General features: G+C 43.1%; 1 protein-coding gene across 1 annotated transcript in view; it reads right to left on the bottom strand.

Annotated features, from left to right (window-relative positions):
- The window catches only part of efhd1 (EF-hand domain family, member D1), a 183,628-nt gene that overhangs the window by 38,244 nt on the left and 129,562 nt on the right, over nt 1–15,822 (bottom strand). The window contains exon 2 of the mRNA XM_078563656.1: nt 10,598–10,745. Within this exon, the coding sequence (XP_078419782.1) occupies nt 10,598–10,745 (148 nt within the window). The remainder of the gene's footprint in view (nt 1–10,597; nt 10,746–15,822) is intronic.

A 15,822-nucleotide genomic window follows, 5' to 3' on the forward strand; every position in this document is an offset into this window, starting at 1 on the left:
CCCTCTATGCATTGAGAGCCCTCAAAGATCTGTGGCACCTGTGAGTGACTCAGGATTTAAGAGTTGTGAGAGCTCCCTGGGTAGCTAGCACAAACCTGCATCATCTGCTTTCTGTGATCACAGATTAGCTGGACGTTTAGAGAATGAAATCCTTTTCTATTAACGAATCTCACAGGCTACTGCCAGGGAGCTTTCAAGGCCTCATGTGTGCAAACAATGGCACCCTGAACTTGTAGAAAGCCTGAGATCATTGCGAACCCCATAGCTCGGGCAGCTTGGCTTGCTTCATCCATGTGGAACTGCATGTAATGGTGAGCTTTATTGAAAAGGGCATCTGTCACCTCCCTTATGCATTTGTTACCAATTGTGAGATTCCGCAGAGGTCCCCAGTGGAGCCCTGGAAGGATTCTTTGGCAAAGAAGTTGAGTGCGGCATAACTGTAAGAGCAACTGGCATTGGAAGGCTTCCCAGTCAGTGCAGTGTGAGATCCTCATGGAGAATGTGGCAAATATGAGCTACCACATCCCTAGACAATTAAAGCATCTGTGGCACTATCTTTCGCTCATCTCCATGTGTGAGCTGCGTCTTCTTAGACCCTTGATCGGACCAAACATCTTTGTGGATTTGGCCCCTCATCAGCATCTGGGTCGTCACTGGCTCATGCTGCTCAGGGTGACGATCTTCCCTGAGCTGTGCCAAATGGCGAGGGGCCCTTCTTCTCCTCACTCGCATCAAAGCTATCAAGAAGGCAGCATTGCCTGCAGCCTGCATTCTAGACTCCTTCTTGTATCTATGGACGAATAGATTTGAGACAACACTGCGCCTTACCCTTGAATGCTCACCCTCCATCTCCAAGCCAGGAAGCCAGGGTGAAGCCCTTGGCCTGCCCTCAGTCTCGATATGACATCTCCAGGCTACCCCTTGCAGTTGAAGCACATCTTGGAGGTCCACAGGTGGCTGAACATTCCCTCTGACATGATTGCGCATTCACAAAGAGGGTCTTGATCAGGGTGAATACACCCAGGTGCTATAACTCTCAGTCAGGCTATTGTCAGCTTGACCCCATTAGCCAAGACACTAGCCTAGCCTTGTATTAGTGTCGTGGCTGTAAGCATTGAGCCCTGTAAGTCATGACCATTGGCCAGAATCTTCTGTTCAGCGAGCGGGGGTGGGCCCCACTCGTCAACGTGTAAAATGACGCACGGTGGCGGCGGGCGTGCGTCCTGAAGTCACCGCGTGTCATTCAGATCCTCAGTTCGGCGGGCATGCACCAGGGTCAGCTGCGTGCCTGCCGAACTGCCAAAGGCCTATTAAGGCCATTTAGATTCCAATTAAGATAATTAACTGAGCTGCCCGTCCAACCTTAAGGTTGGCGGGCCGGCGAGGAGCCCATGCGGCCTTCGCATTTATCATGAAATCCCGTCCACGGGCGGGATGAGGTTTCATGAAGGGTTTATAAATTAAATAAATTTTTAAATTAAAATTCATTGACATGTCCCAGCTCATGTGACACTATCACGAGGGGACATATCTTAAATATTTTTTTCCTTTATTAAAATTTTTAAAAATCAAAATAATCTCCCTGAGGTAGCTCTGTGCTTCAGGAAGATTTCTGTGCTCTTTCGCATGCAGGCCCTGACTCAGCCTGCTCCCCCCACCCGCACAGGGAGCGCTCGGTACTTCCAGGTGCACATCACGCTGGGCGGGCCTTAATTGGCTCGCCCATACAAACTGGCGGCACCCAGCCGATTGCAGGGCCCACCTAACTGAGGATCTGAATGACACGCGGTGACGTTGGGATGCACGCCCGACGTCACCGCGAGTCATTTCATACGTCGGCAAGCGGGGCCCGCCCACTCACTGAACAGAAAATTCTCCCCATTAAAATGAGAATATTGAGGTCCATAGTGTGCATGTAGCTTCTGTCAAGCAGCTGTGGCCCTTCACTGTTTGATCTTCCTTCCCTTTTTACATGCCTCTGACAGGGACAGATGGTCAATTAGATCAAAACCAATGCAGCCCCAAAACCTAATGGATTCTGGCATGAATGTGCACTATTAGTAAAGGGGCAAAACTCCTTCAATGGGCATTCGACCCTCAAAGCCAGTACTCAGCTGTGCCTTGTTCTCCATGTCTTAAGCAGACACTTAATAGGGTGCCCCATCAACTGGCCCAAAGAGGTGTCAGCTGTGGCTCAGTTCATAGCACCCTCGCCTTTGAATCAGAGGGTTGTGGGTTCATGTCCCACTCCTGGAAAACCAAGAACTGTGATTGTACTCGAAAAGAGTTGCAATCTGTGACTGTTGATAACTCGAAAGAGGATCAGCTGGCCCAAAATAGTCATCGTGAACTCCTCCCACATGCCTTGAGACCCCTCCCATATCATTTTTTTCAAGCTTGTTTTTTTAACTGCGTCATTATTCAGTAAAGGCAAAGGTGCTGCTCCTAATCTTAGTGAGATTGACCAACACCTTCTAACCTCCCCCTGTCACCCACCAATCTCCTCTCATCCTCCTCCACAGTCACCACCTCCTAACTCCCATCCCCCTGTTACTATTCAACCTCCCCCCGTTACACTTGACCCCATCATTCTGCACGTGGATATTTTTGTTCTCCGGTGTTGTTTTCTTCAACATTGATGTCCCCATGCCCTTTGTTGAGCTGACTCCTCGCCTTCTCAAGGCCACCTGCACCCTTACTTTCAGAGTCCCAACCCCTGAAACCATCCAATAGCCCCCCCATGACTGTATAATTGCCAGCCAACTGAACCCAGATGCCTCCCCTGAATGTAACTGTGCCCTCTCTTTCCCAATACTATGACTCCAACCCCCTGGGCCAAACACCTTAGGTGACTGACCATGTCCTGCACACCATTCTGTGCACAACCATCACTGCCCAGAGAGGCCTTCCCCCACCATGTCCAGGGCCAAGACATAGGTGCCATCCAGAGCCTCTAACATGGCCCACACGGCCCCAGAACAATTTCTTCAATCTCCCCCCGACAGTGTGGCCTCAGCCCCACAACAGTCTCTCACTACTCCACTCTGTTCTTTGACCAACCCTCCCTCCCACTAAGTTCTGCCTCCGTCTTCCCCCTTCCCTCCTGTGTTCCACCACATCCACCCCCCGCCCCACCCCGAGCCCTGCCTCCATCTTCCCCTTTCCGTCCTGTGTTCCACCAGCCCCTCCACCACCCCATTCCTGCCTCTGTCTTCCCCCTTCCTGCTGGTCTTGCCTCCTGTTCCCAGCCTTGGTGCAGCTTGTGATACAGGTGCCAGAAATCTCACAGAAATGCTCTTGAAGGTGGGAAAAAGCAGCATCTACGTACCTTGAAGTTGTTGATGAGGTGAAACTTACCAGGTGTATACCATTTACATACAGGCCGGAATTTTCCAGCCCTGCCCGTGACTGGATTTGTCACGGGCAGGATGGAAAATTGGACGGACCAGACAAAGGTCCGTTGACTTTAGGCAGGAAAATTCCAGCCACAGTTGGGAAAAAGACCATTCTAATGATCCGCTGGCAGGGTGCTTAATTTGGAGGGGGAAGGAAATTCCAGCGAGTTGGTCTTTCACTGAGCATTCATGAGATGCAAATACATGCAAATATGGTTCCCGACACTGGTGAGCAGGAAACTCAACCCTCCATGAAAGTCAAGAGAACAAAGCTCCAAAATAAGTTCCCACAAGTTCCCACTGGCGGGAAACTGACTCTTGTCATCACTCCAAACTTTGTGCCCCCCACCCCTGGTCATGATTCCTGCTGCTGGTGGAAGCAAAAAGTTCTGCCCATCATCTTGCAGATGAGACATTGAACTGCAGGCTATCAATATTCTAAAGGTGTGTGTATAAGATTCTATAGTGTTGGTGCCTTAGTTAACATTATCAGAGTAGATGGTCTGATCACATAACTCTGAATGCACTTCAGAAAGTAATCTTATAGCAATGGTATCCTTTGAGATGGCTCAAGGTCATGAAAGGTGCTATAAAAATGCAAATTCTTTTTTCACGTGGTGTTCCTGCAATTAGTGAGAGAAGGGAACACATACACATGGATACATTTCATTCCCAGTTGGCATGAGGATTTTGGTGTACTATTTATTGATACAACTGTTCCTGAGGTCATGTGGGTTGTGTGCAGCTCCAGGTGCCAATTTGTGCAAGTCAATTTAAAACAGAAGCAAAACAAAAAATCCACAAACGGCAGTAAAAAGGAAGTTTGAATCCAGCCAACTCGGTTTGACACTGAAATGTTTCACACTGTTAGCATCGTCCTGCCCGCAAGAGAATCTGGGGAAGGCTGACTTGGGCTGCAACATCTACCCACCCACAAAAGGCAGCTAGCTAGTTAAACTCAGTAACAAACCAATCAAGGCCACAGATGAGAGGCCAACTGGAATTTTCCAGTCCAGCCTGTGGGCCATCAGCAATGTTGGCATCGTAGTAGTTGTCTGGATACGGCTGCCCGGCAGCAGACCAGGAAGTCAGCAGTCCAGGAAGATTCCTAGGCCCCCCCATAGAACCTCCTCCCCACCTACCTAGCCACGGCTGCCCTCCACAATGCTGGTCCAGGCACCTGTGGCCATTTTATAGTTTGAATATGTAAAACGTTCTGAGAGGGCGTCTGAAAAGGGCAGTCTGGAAATTCATCATCTCCCAATTCCTGCCTCCAAGATGAAATTCCTGTCCACAGATTTAATATTAAGGGAAGACAAATGGACTATATAAGTTAGACAAAGACAGATGTGAAGCAATCCTTTTCCCAATGAATAGCAGACCTAAGGAATAAGTTGCTGACTTTTGTAGCACGTTTTTACTGATTTACTCTATACCTTCAAGAAAGAGTGGAACTACATCCCGGCTGAGGCAAAGATCACATCATACAAGAGGTAGGTACCAATAACACAAGTCAGACTACACATTATCAGTAGCGTAAGGAGTCTCAACGTGATGTTCAGAGTTGTCACTACCGTATGAGACAAGCTAGATGGGCTAACTGGGCTTTTCCTGTCCGTCATTTTTGTATGTTTGGAAGTCATTACTGAAGTTTCATCGAAAACGGTTCTTGGGTGTGTTTAACATAGACTACTAAATGAGGCTTCTAACAACTTTCAAACATTTATTAACTATATACAACTACGTACAGGGATAGATAAGCATGTGGCTTCTTTCAGAACCATCTTTCGATCTGAGCTCTGGTCGTATGTGATCTGACATCACTGATAATATATGCCAGCTGTTAGTATAATAGCTATTAACCCTTTATACTACATCTCCCAAGTCTTTCATTCTATTCCTTAAATGTTTACACATCCCCCTCCTCCACCCCAGCTCTCCCCAACCCCCAGTCTCTTTTGGTGGTGGCCAACCGTGTTCTCAGCTCTCTTGGAGGACGTGTAGGGCGTATGCTCTCCATAATCTTCCTGGAACATAATTAAATCAGTAGGCTGCTGGTTTGCTGGGGAAAGTTGATAAATGGGTGCTCTCTTCTTCTTTCTTTTCTGTGTGGAGCTCCCTTTTGACGTTTTGGTGCTAGCTGTTCCTTCGCAAAGGAATAAGTCTTTGTCAGCTTCTCCTAGTGTTTGTCCAGCTGTAGTAGGTCTGCAATCTCCCAATCCAGAAAGTTCATTATCTGGCAAAAGTATCTGTTGCTTAAGCATATTCGATGATTCCTGTCCCTGGGTTGAAGGGCTGTGAATGAATCAGATGGATAAACAGAAGAATGAAGATTATTCATAAACAGGGTGGATGGTTTTTTTGTTGGTACTGTAAGGGGTTTGTGTAACATGCACCCATTCTGCCCTCACACCAGTGTGATTTTTCCCTTCACCAGGCCTTGACACCTCAGGAGCTTCAGCAATCAAATCAATATCTGGAGTAGAGCTGGATTTCACCTCGGTTTCTGTTGCTAGGTAGTGTTCTACCTGATTAGATTGTTATTCTATTTCTTCTCTTCCTTGCACATCTGAAATGTGTGCGAGATCAGTAGGTAGGACTTCAGCAGTTACTTCTTCAGTTTGGTGATCAGATTTTTCTCAGTCAGATTTATTTTCTGCAATTGTTTCACTGGGCATCCTGGGAGCTTCTGTTCCTGGTTTGCATTCAGGCAAGTCAGTTCCTGCATCAGGTTGTCCTATGTTAATGGTATCCTCTCCAGAATAGTCAGGTGGATTGGTATCCTGGTCACCTTCCTAAATTGCATTCTGGTCACCGCCACATTTGTCACCCATCCTCTCTTCAAAAAGGCGTGCAATTTCTAGAGTTTCCCCCTGGAGCTGTAGGTATGGAACTTTTCCAGGGAGACTGGCTCAGGCCATTTGGGTTTCTAATACAACAGGTGAATAAAGGAGCTGCAGCTCTACAAACTTCTCTGCTTAATAAAGAGCAATCTTGATCATGAATAACATACAGAGTATCGGTAAATTCTCTTCCATTACATCAAAGTGTAGCAGTCATCTGCCCTTGCACCTTCAGTGAAGTGCCTCCTGGACTGTGGAGCCGAATGGTGGGTGGCTAGAGAAACTCAGGGTTCAAACTGGATTGACACAGAATGCATCAGAATGGATTGACACATCTGCTCCGCCATCTAGTTCAAAATTTTGTCTTGTGGCCATTGACCATGATATCTGCACTCCAAAAATTCCCCTTGGACTTTGCAACCTCACCCAGGAAAGGCACTTCATGTTTGTCAGTATCTTCTAATTTTTTTCACCGGACTGGTCTCTCTGTAAATTTTTGAACTGGAGGTGAAAGCTTTTAGCTTTAAATTGGCCCCGGCTTCTGAAGGAATGACACTCTGCATTTACGGCAGGACAGGCTTTGAACCAATGGGGTTTTTCACGCTACAACGTGAGCATTAGATAATGGCAGCAACTGCTCCCTCTTCGCTCTGGACTGCTTTTTAGTGGATGAGCTGGTATCTCTATTGCTCACAAACTAGACTTAGTCAGTGGTCTGTCTTCACAAAGATTCTCTACCACTCCAGATTAAAACTCGGTTCTGTTTCCATAGCTCAGCCTGTTTCGTTATTTGCACTGCCTCAGGCACTGTTAGGTCCTCCTTGGACTGCAGAAAACCAGATAAGGCTTCATAAAGCACTCCCAACACAGTGCAATCTCCGATGAGGTCGTCCTTTAGAACCCCACACTTGCAGCTATTAGCCAAGCAATATGAAATTTATGAAAAAGTCCATTATTTCTCCGGATTCCTGAGTGCATCTGCTAAACCTCTTCTCTTCTGGATAATAAGAGTGTTCCTCCAAAGGCCCTAATAACCTCTTCATCCTCATCGATGGCCTTAATAACCTCCTCATAGGTGGCTGTGCCCTCATTAACATCCTGTCTTATTAAATGTTGTCTGCATTGCTGCCAATGGAGCAGAGGAATGTGCTAACCTGTACTTTATCAGGCTTCTGTGCTAACCCTGAAGCAGTCCTACACCTGTTGAATCTGCGACGCCAGTTTTGCCAGTATACTGCTTGGTCGGGCCCTTCCACATGGTCAAAGGATTTGGGTAGAGGTAGGACTGTCTCCATGATTGTCTGTTACTTTTAGTTGACTGTCGTGGGAATCCATTGATGCTTTCCACTCTGATTTTCAGCCTCAGTCGTTCCCTGGTTGCCTTGTATTTGATGGTTTTCACTTTCCCGCCACTGTCAGTTTCATCAGGGATCCATGCTATTTGGTAGGTTTACTTCTGCCATCATAAAGTATCATCATAAATGGTTCCAAGGTTTGTTTAACATAGGCTTCTGGAAGTGAGGCCTCTAGGAACCTTCAAACATTTATTAACTATATGCAACTATGTAGGGGGATAGATAAGCACTAGGCTCCTTCCAGAACCACCTCTCTCTCTGAGCTCTGGCCACACATGATCTGACATCACCGATGATGTATGTTAGCTATTAGCATAATAGCCATTAATCCTTTATACTACATTACTGCATCTAAGGCTGCCAACTCTGCTTCAGTGTATAATGGGAACTTCTAATCATATGACCTCCCCCCATTTCCAACTGCAGAGCCACCGCACTGCTGCTGTTCTTCTTCCATGTCTCAACTCTCATGCACTCTCTTGCCAATTGCAAAGCAAATAGGCTGTTATTTACTTGGATGATAGTTGACTGTCAAGCAGTCTTTTCCACTACACAGCAAACCCCTCCCCTTGCTGTCTCCCCATTTTTTTACATATATAATGAACAAATGAAGTTCTGAAAAGGAAAAGAAAACTGTTTTAATGCCTCTATGACTTTTCTCTTGGATTGCTCATAGCAGTGCCCAGATAATTGATGTTTAACTTCTGGAGACTCCAGGATGTTCTGGCAAAGTTAGCAATCCAACCTTCATCCAAAGATCAGGAAATAGATGAAGTGCAAGAAAAAAATGCTACTCAGAATAGGATGCATAATCCAATCTCAAATCAAATCCAAGATATATTATCAGCATCTTTCGCTATTCTTGACTTCTAGCTACATTTTCCACAACAGCCATGTTTGGAAAAGCTTTCTGGCAAAGGCAAACCCATTCTTTATCAAGGCCACATGGCAAATGGCTATGAAATCTATCGAGAGTTCGTTCTTAAACATTGAGGATTTTGTTCTCTTGTGTTCCTTGATTTTATTATAATTAATTATCAAATTGGCATTTTACTACTGATGCTGAAAATACCAATTAGATAACGTCGGTTATATTGGGAAAAATCAAACAGAATACAAGTCTGTTAAACCATTTGCAGCACTGTGTACTGTAATTAACAAATTAGTGTTGGAGGGCTGGAGGGACATATGCAGGTACAATGTTGGAGCATCTTAAAAGTTAGCTTGGAGATAGATTTCAAAACTGTACCATTTGACATTTATAATATAATTGGTGATAATCATAATGAAGTACATAATGAATTAGTCAAGATGACCAACTTTCAATGTTATCCTCATTAAATTCAGTCTACTTTGATCTGATACTCAACTATCCTAGGTTGAAAAAAGGCCACAGACCCATACAACTCTTTTTTTTTGGTTGATTGAATAAGTGATATACCAAACCTCTCCACCTCCTCCCCTACCTTCCCTGAAGCAAAACACCTCATAGCCAATTCAGGAATCCTCTTAAATAAATCTTTTAAACACTCATAAGTTATCAGGTGAGTCCCAGGGGGCAAAAAAAAAGACCAAGACTGCTTTAAAATTCTTCCACATCAGCTGAAAAGATGCAAAACGGGTCAGAGCACTAAGCAAGGGGCAAGGGTTTGCAACTTAGATATTTTTAAAATCTCCCCACAATCCAATATTAACTGATTTGCACCAAAGATTTGGGCTCCAAATCCAGGCAAATACATGTCACAAGTTCTGATCATTTGTACTAACAACTTACAGTAGCAGAGGAGTTGTCTGCATGAACTGCTTTAAAGGCACGCATATTTAATACTCAATTATTGGAGATCACAGACTTTCCAAAAACTGCATTGCATTTATTGTCTTTAACATGGTGGAGGCAGACAGTATAATTTTAAGAAAGGACTTCAATATTGAACTCATATTGCAGACAGGAGTCTGTCAGCCATGGCAAATATTTATGCAGAACTTCCAATTATGGTGCTGTTTGGAGCTTTTTACTTTGTCTATGTAGTTTCAAAATTAGTGGAAAAAAGATGATGGTGCTGTAAAATAAGGTATAGACACTGCTTGATCTCCTCTCTGGCCAGCCTGAACAAGAACTACAGGGATTTAGTCACTTCATATCAAATAGATGTGTGCTTAGAAATATTCAAACTGTTTATCCTTTTCCTAGACTGACTTTCAACATAGTCGACTGAGGAGTTGTACATTTTTGCTTTAATTTGGTAGTGTAAACACATCACAAAGTGAGTCCTGTCAAGTCACAGGAACTCCACCTCATACAAACGATGTCACTTCAGCAATACTTGAAACTAAGAAACATTTTGCGATCTCTGCTAAAATCAGTGATTACTGCACCTCCAAACTGACTCAGGTTTTTAGCATTTGAAGAATTTTTAGTACCTTAATTAGAATGCAAGCAATTCTACATTTATAACCTGTGTAGTGTGAGGTGGGGGATGGGTGTTGCAATCTTCCTGGGTAATTGCAGTATAGTTGAACTTTGGATTCTTAAGGCACATTGGAAATTCTTTTTTGCTACATGTTCTGTTTGCATTACAACATAGTCTTCAGTATTTAGTGAATACCTAGAGGGAACTTTCTATTGATCTTGTTAACAACATGTGATTGGACAGAGATATGTTTCCCTCCCCTCCACCATTTACTGCAGCCTTACCCCAAACATATCATTTCCACTGTCAACTCAATGGAAGCCATTAAGTTGAGAACCTGCATCTCCTTCCATAAACCTTCCTCTCAAAGCTACAAAAGCTTGTTTCCACATCTAATAGTTTGGACTAGTTTGCAAGGCAGGGAAGGTAAAAATAACTGTATGCTACTGTATGAACGGACTGAATATGCACTATGATGAAATACTAGTGCATAATTGCAGAGCAAATGCTCATTATATATTGTTACAAGTGACTCAAATGCATTTGTGGAAAACAAACCTGTCACATTAATTTATATTTCTCCATTGTCTCACCTCTCTGAAATTCAGCTTCCCATCAAAATCCTCATCTACTTCTTTGATCATTTTTTTCAGGCCAATGTGAGTCTGAGGGGCGCCAAGCTTTTCCATCATCAGCTTTAGTTCCATTAAGTCAATGAAGCCATCCTTTCCAGAGTCATAGCTGCAGAAGGTTACAGGAAACAACGAGTTAGACATAAGGCACCCTTACATGTTTGGGGAAGAGGATAAAGAGAAGAAAGATATGAAAATAAAGAGATAGAGAAAAATTAGAACATTCATCAAACCAAATGATCTGCCATTTTGGTGTAGCCAAGTTCATAATCAAGTTTGGACAAACACTTATCACTCTGAGCTACACCACGAACACTTGATTACCCATCTATTGCAGTCTTGAATTGTAAAAATCACTCACTATAGGAATTAACATTTACTGAAGATGCTTCCAGAACATAAAAAGTGTGAAGATACTGAGTAATTACAGTCCTCTAACAAGTAATTTAACAAGAGAAAGGAAGTCATGAAAAATGATAAACTAGCATTATGAGGAAAGACTTGAGATATTGGGGCTATTTCAACTAGAGATGAGAAAGTGAAAGAGAATTAAGAGGTTTTTAAAACTATGAATTGTTTTGTTCATCTTTCCCTATTCACTCCATTACTTCTGTTAACTTAAGTGTTAAAGTGACAATTAAAAAACAATCAGAGAAGAGAGCTTAGGAGACATTTCTTGCAGAGAATTGTTGGAGCATAGAATGTTTTGCCACAAGGAATAGTTGACCAGTGCATCTTAAGGAAAAAGTAATAAATATTTGAAGCAAAAAGGAAACCACAAAGATATGGAGAGAAAGAGAGAGTGGTAGCATGGCAGTGAGATTAATTTGTGGATTGTCCAGCAAAGAGACAGAGAGAGACAGACAGAAACATGAATGTCAATAGTGGCCTTTCCTGACCACAGAATGTCCCAAAGGGTTTCACAGCCAATAATAGTGATTGCTGTAACATAGGAAATGGGGCAGCCAATTCACACGCAGCAAGCTCCCACAACAGCAATGTGATAATAACTAGATAATCTGTTTTGTAATGTTGATTAAGGGTTAAATATTGGCCAGGACACCAGCGATAACTCCCCTGGTCTTCTTCAAAATAGTGCTATGGAATCATTTATGTCCACCTGACAGGAAAAAAAAACAGGACTTTGTTTTAAAGTCTCATCTGAAAGACAATGGCCCAGATTTTCGCTCCTGGGTGGCTGAGCAAAGAGAGGGGAGAATTCCCGGCTTTACAATCCCGGCCTTTAAAAATAGCTGCCCGCAGGTCATATTCTCATTCTGGGGATGTGGGCTGGATTGGAAGTCAGACCCACTATCCCCCGGAATGCGTGCCAGGTGTGGAAGCAGGCTGGGCGGAAGGCCTGCCTCTGAGTTCTGGCACTGTGTTGTAATAAAGAATAAAACAAAAAACATCCCTCCAACCCTCACCCCTCAGCATCCTCAACCCCCCCCACACATTCCCTATGCCCACCCAGCCAAGCTATGCCACCTCATGTCCGCTCCCCTTGGCCCCTCATTCCCCCATTTCTCTCACATCCCCATGGCCCTTCATAGCCCCTCTGCCAACTTAGCATCACCTCATGCCAACCCATGCCCCTCCACCCACAACTCTTTGCCCTTACCCTCTCCATGCCAACTCACCTAGTATACATTGATAGCTCCTTGACAGTTCCTTGATAGTTTGACAGTTCTTTGACAGCTGGGCAATTCTTTGACAGCTTGGCATTTCTTTGGCAGCTGGACAGTTCTTTGGCAGCTGGACAGTTCTCTGGCAACTGGACAGTCTTTGACAGCTTGACAGTTATTTGATAGCTGGATAGTTTGTTGCAGGTTCTTTGACAGCTGGACAGTTTGTTGCCAGTTCTATGACAGCTGGACAGTTTGTTGCCAGTTCTTTGACAGCTGGACAGTTCTTTGACAGCTGGATAGTTTGTTGCCAGTTCTTTGATAGCTGGACAGTTTGTTGCCAGTTCTTTGACAGCTGGACAGTTTGTTACCAGTTCTTTGACAGCTGGACAGTTCTTTTTCAGCTTGCCAGTTCCATTGAGTTTGTGTGTAAAAGGTTCCTAATCATGTTCACTTTTAACAATCCCAAAGGGTGGCTTACCTCTCCCAAAGGTGTCTCAGGACCATATCCACAGTGGTATCTTACCTCTCCAAAGTGGTTTCTGGGCTATCCAAACAAAGCCATCAAGTTCACACCTCATCTTACCAGCTCTAATTTGCACACTCCAGGTTTCATACTCCTGATCTACCAAAATCCTGCTTGAGTAGAGGCAGCTGGTGATTTAAGTGGCCAGCTGCCTCAGTAAATTGCACATGTGAGACCCCTGGCTGGACTCCACTCCTGCCCTCACAATAATGGAACATGTCATGTTTGGGGCCAAGACTTAGAATTTCCAGGATTTTTGCCATGACAGAGAGCTTCTCCGTACAGACATGCTGGGCTGAATGGCTTCCTTCTGTGCTAGAAATTTTCCATGGTTCTTTGGAAAGTGATCTCAAACTTTTAGGCGTCAAGGTTGCTGACTTACTCTGATTGCAATGGAAGATTTAGGTTTTTTTCTGCAACTATGAATGAGTGGTATGCAGCATTAAAACCCTGTCACAATAGAGAACTGAAGAAAACCCACAGGATAGCGGACAAGCTCGCTGACTACTCATATTTTACACCAGTGGGATGGCAAAACAACCACTGACTATTTCAATCCTTCTAATCTGCAAAACTTTCCAAGGTCAATTTAATGAAGGATTGTACCAATTGGGTGGGAGGAATCCAATTGGATGTCCTAACTATCTGGCCTTGTACTGGTCTAGGAAACTCTAAACACAGTTACTGTGTCATGCTATTCAATAACTTAATGTGCTTTATCTGTACATTGTAGAAATCAGTAACAGCCCATATAGGACCTAGAATCTCAGATCTAAAACATTTGACGGTCAGTCACAGGATCTGAAGTTATCAATGCTCTAGTAACTGAAATACTTTTTTTTCTTTCATGGGATATGGCCATCACTGGCATGCCTATGGCCATCCCTAATTGCCCTTGAACTCAGTGGGCCGTTTCAGAGGGCAATTAAGAGTCAACCACATTGCTGTGGATCTGGAGTCATATGTAACCCAAACCAGGTAAGGATGGCAGATTTCCTTCCCTAAAGGGCATTAGTGAATCAGATGGGTTTTTACAAAAAAAAATCATTCTGGAGTAAGATTGTTGAACTGAAAATCTTTTGCTGATCAGAAGATCACACACATTTTTCTCCAACCACCATGCATCTAGATCATTAAGTGATACCCAAATTTAATTCAAAGATACATATTAATACGAACGAGATTTAAGGCCAAGATGACCAGTGAATATTCCAAATTAAAAATTTTTTGGTTACTAAAGTAAACCAGCCAATAGTTTTAATAGGTGAATTAGGACTACACTTTTCTATAAAATAATATGAAAAATAATTGTGTTCGATATTTTGTTTATGGCTGAGTAACAAACATATAAGATCTTGACAGGGTGGATGTGGAGAGGATGTTTCCTCTTGTGGGAGAATCTAGAACTAGGGGTAACTGTTTAAAAATAAGAGGTTGCCCATTTAAAACTGAGATGAGGCGAAATTTTTTCTCTCAAAGGGCTGTGAGTCTGGAACTCTCTTCCTGAAAAGATGGTGGAAGCAGTCTTTGAATATTTTTAAGGTAGAGGTGGATAGATTCTTGATAAGCAAGGGTTATCGGGAGTAGGTGGGATGCAGGTTTCAGGTTACTATTAGATCAGCCATGATCTTATTAAATGGTGCAGCAGGCTCAAGGGGCCAAATAGCCTACTCTATGTTCATATGTTTGCATACTTTAATGCTCCATTTCTGCTCACTAGAGTGAAAAGCCAGAAGTCTCAAAATTTCCCATTATTCCATGTGCAGCACGTAGCCAAGTTTATAATGTTCAGAATGCCAGAAAAAATCATTTAGCAACTCCTCTGCAAAATGTACTAAAGGATGTATTTCATTTAGCAACAGTAGAATGTGGGTCACCTACCAAGATAGCAGTTTATATCAAAGCAATAATTTCATTAGAAAATTTGAGAAACTAATATAGAAAATGGTATCAAAAACAGCATGCCTGCTCAGGAAAATAATATTATATTGAAGGTAGGACAGCAACTGTTCATTAACAGCAGCTCTAATTAACCCTCAAAAATGGGGGAGCAGGGATGCAGAAGTTCCACATGTTTAGCTGATAATACAGTTATTTACGCATTATAGAACCTTTTAGGTACTGGACTCATAGCCATTAACCAAACCATGTTGTCAGTGTGGGTTAGAGGAATCTCCTTTCATACTGGTCAATCTGATCTGGAAAGGAAATTGACAATTTTGCCAAATACACTCAATCATTAATTGTTCAAATTGTAGTTTGTGAATTACTGAAGCCCCCAGTTTTCCAATAAAGCTTCTGGCACACAAGGTTGATGCAACAACCCTGTTTGAGGTAGAACAGGAGTGAAATATGAAGGTAGGTTTATTGTGTGAGCAGATAACAGCTTCAGTCTTTTATCAAAGCAGCCTTACTAATGTCTTAGCTTTGTTTAAAATAAAGTAACCTGCCACTTAGACAGACAGGTTGCCACGAGTGAAATTAACCAGATGCCAAGATTTACAATGGCAATGAATTGTTCTTCTTCAATGAGACTAATGGCATTTGCACTGTCCCTAGTATAAGCAATGAGAATTAATTACAAAAATAAGGGGTGGGGGGGAAGCAAAGTATTTCTATTAATCAACTTTTTAAAATATGCAACTGGGAAACTTATATAAATTGTTTAACTCCTACTTTTATGGAAACAATGGCCCATATTTTCTCGTCAAAATAATAGAGATCAATAACGCTCTATTATTTATGCACAAATGGTTCAGCAATTTCAAATAAGATGCACATTTAAACTCAGTATCTGATAGTTGCATTATTCTGTTCTTGACGGAAATGGTATTTTGTTGTCTGGTTCACCATTAAAGGTGTGAAGTTGTTGTATGTGTGCAGTAGAGACAAACTAAACTCGTCACAGAAAGTCTCATCCATTCCAGTTTAGGTACCCATTAATGACATAAGTGACATGCACTGGAAGCGGTTCAAAGGAGGTTTACTAGATTGATACTTGGAATGAGTGGGTTGTCTTATGAGGAAAGGTTGGA

This window comes from Cetorhinus maximus, chromosome 19 (assembly GCF_964194155.1).
Source record: "Cetorhinus maximus chromosome 19, sCetMax3.hap1.1, whole genome shotgun sequence".
Lineage (NCBI taxonomy): Eukaryota > Metazoa > Chordata > Chondrichthyes > Lamniformes > Cetorhinidae > Cetorhinus > Cetorhinus maximus.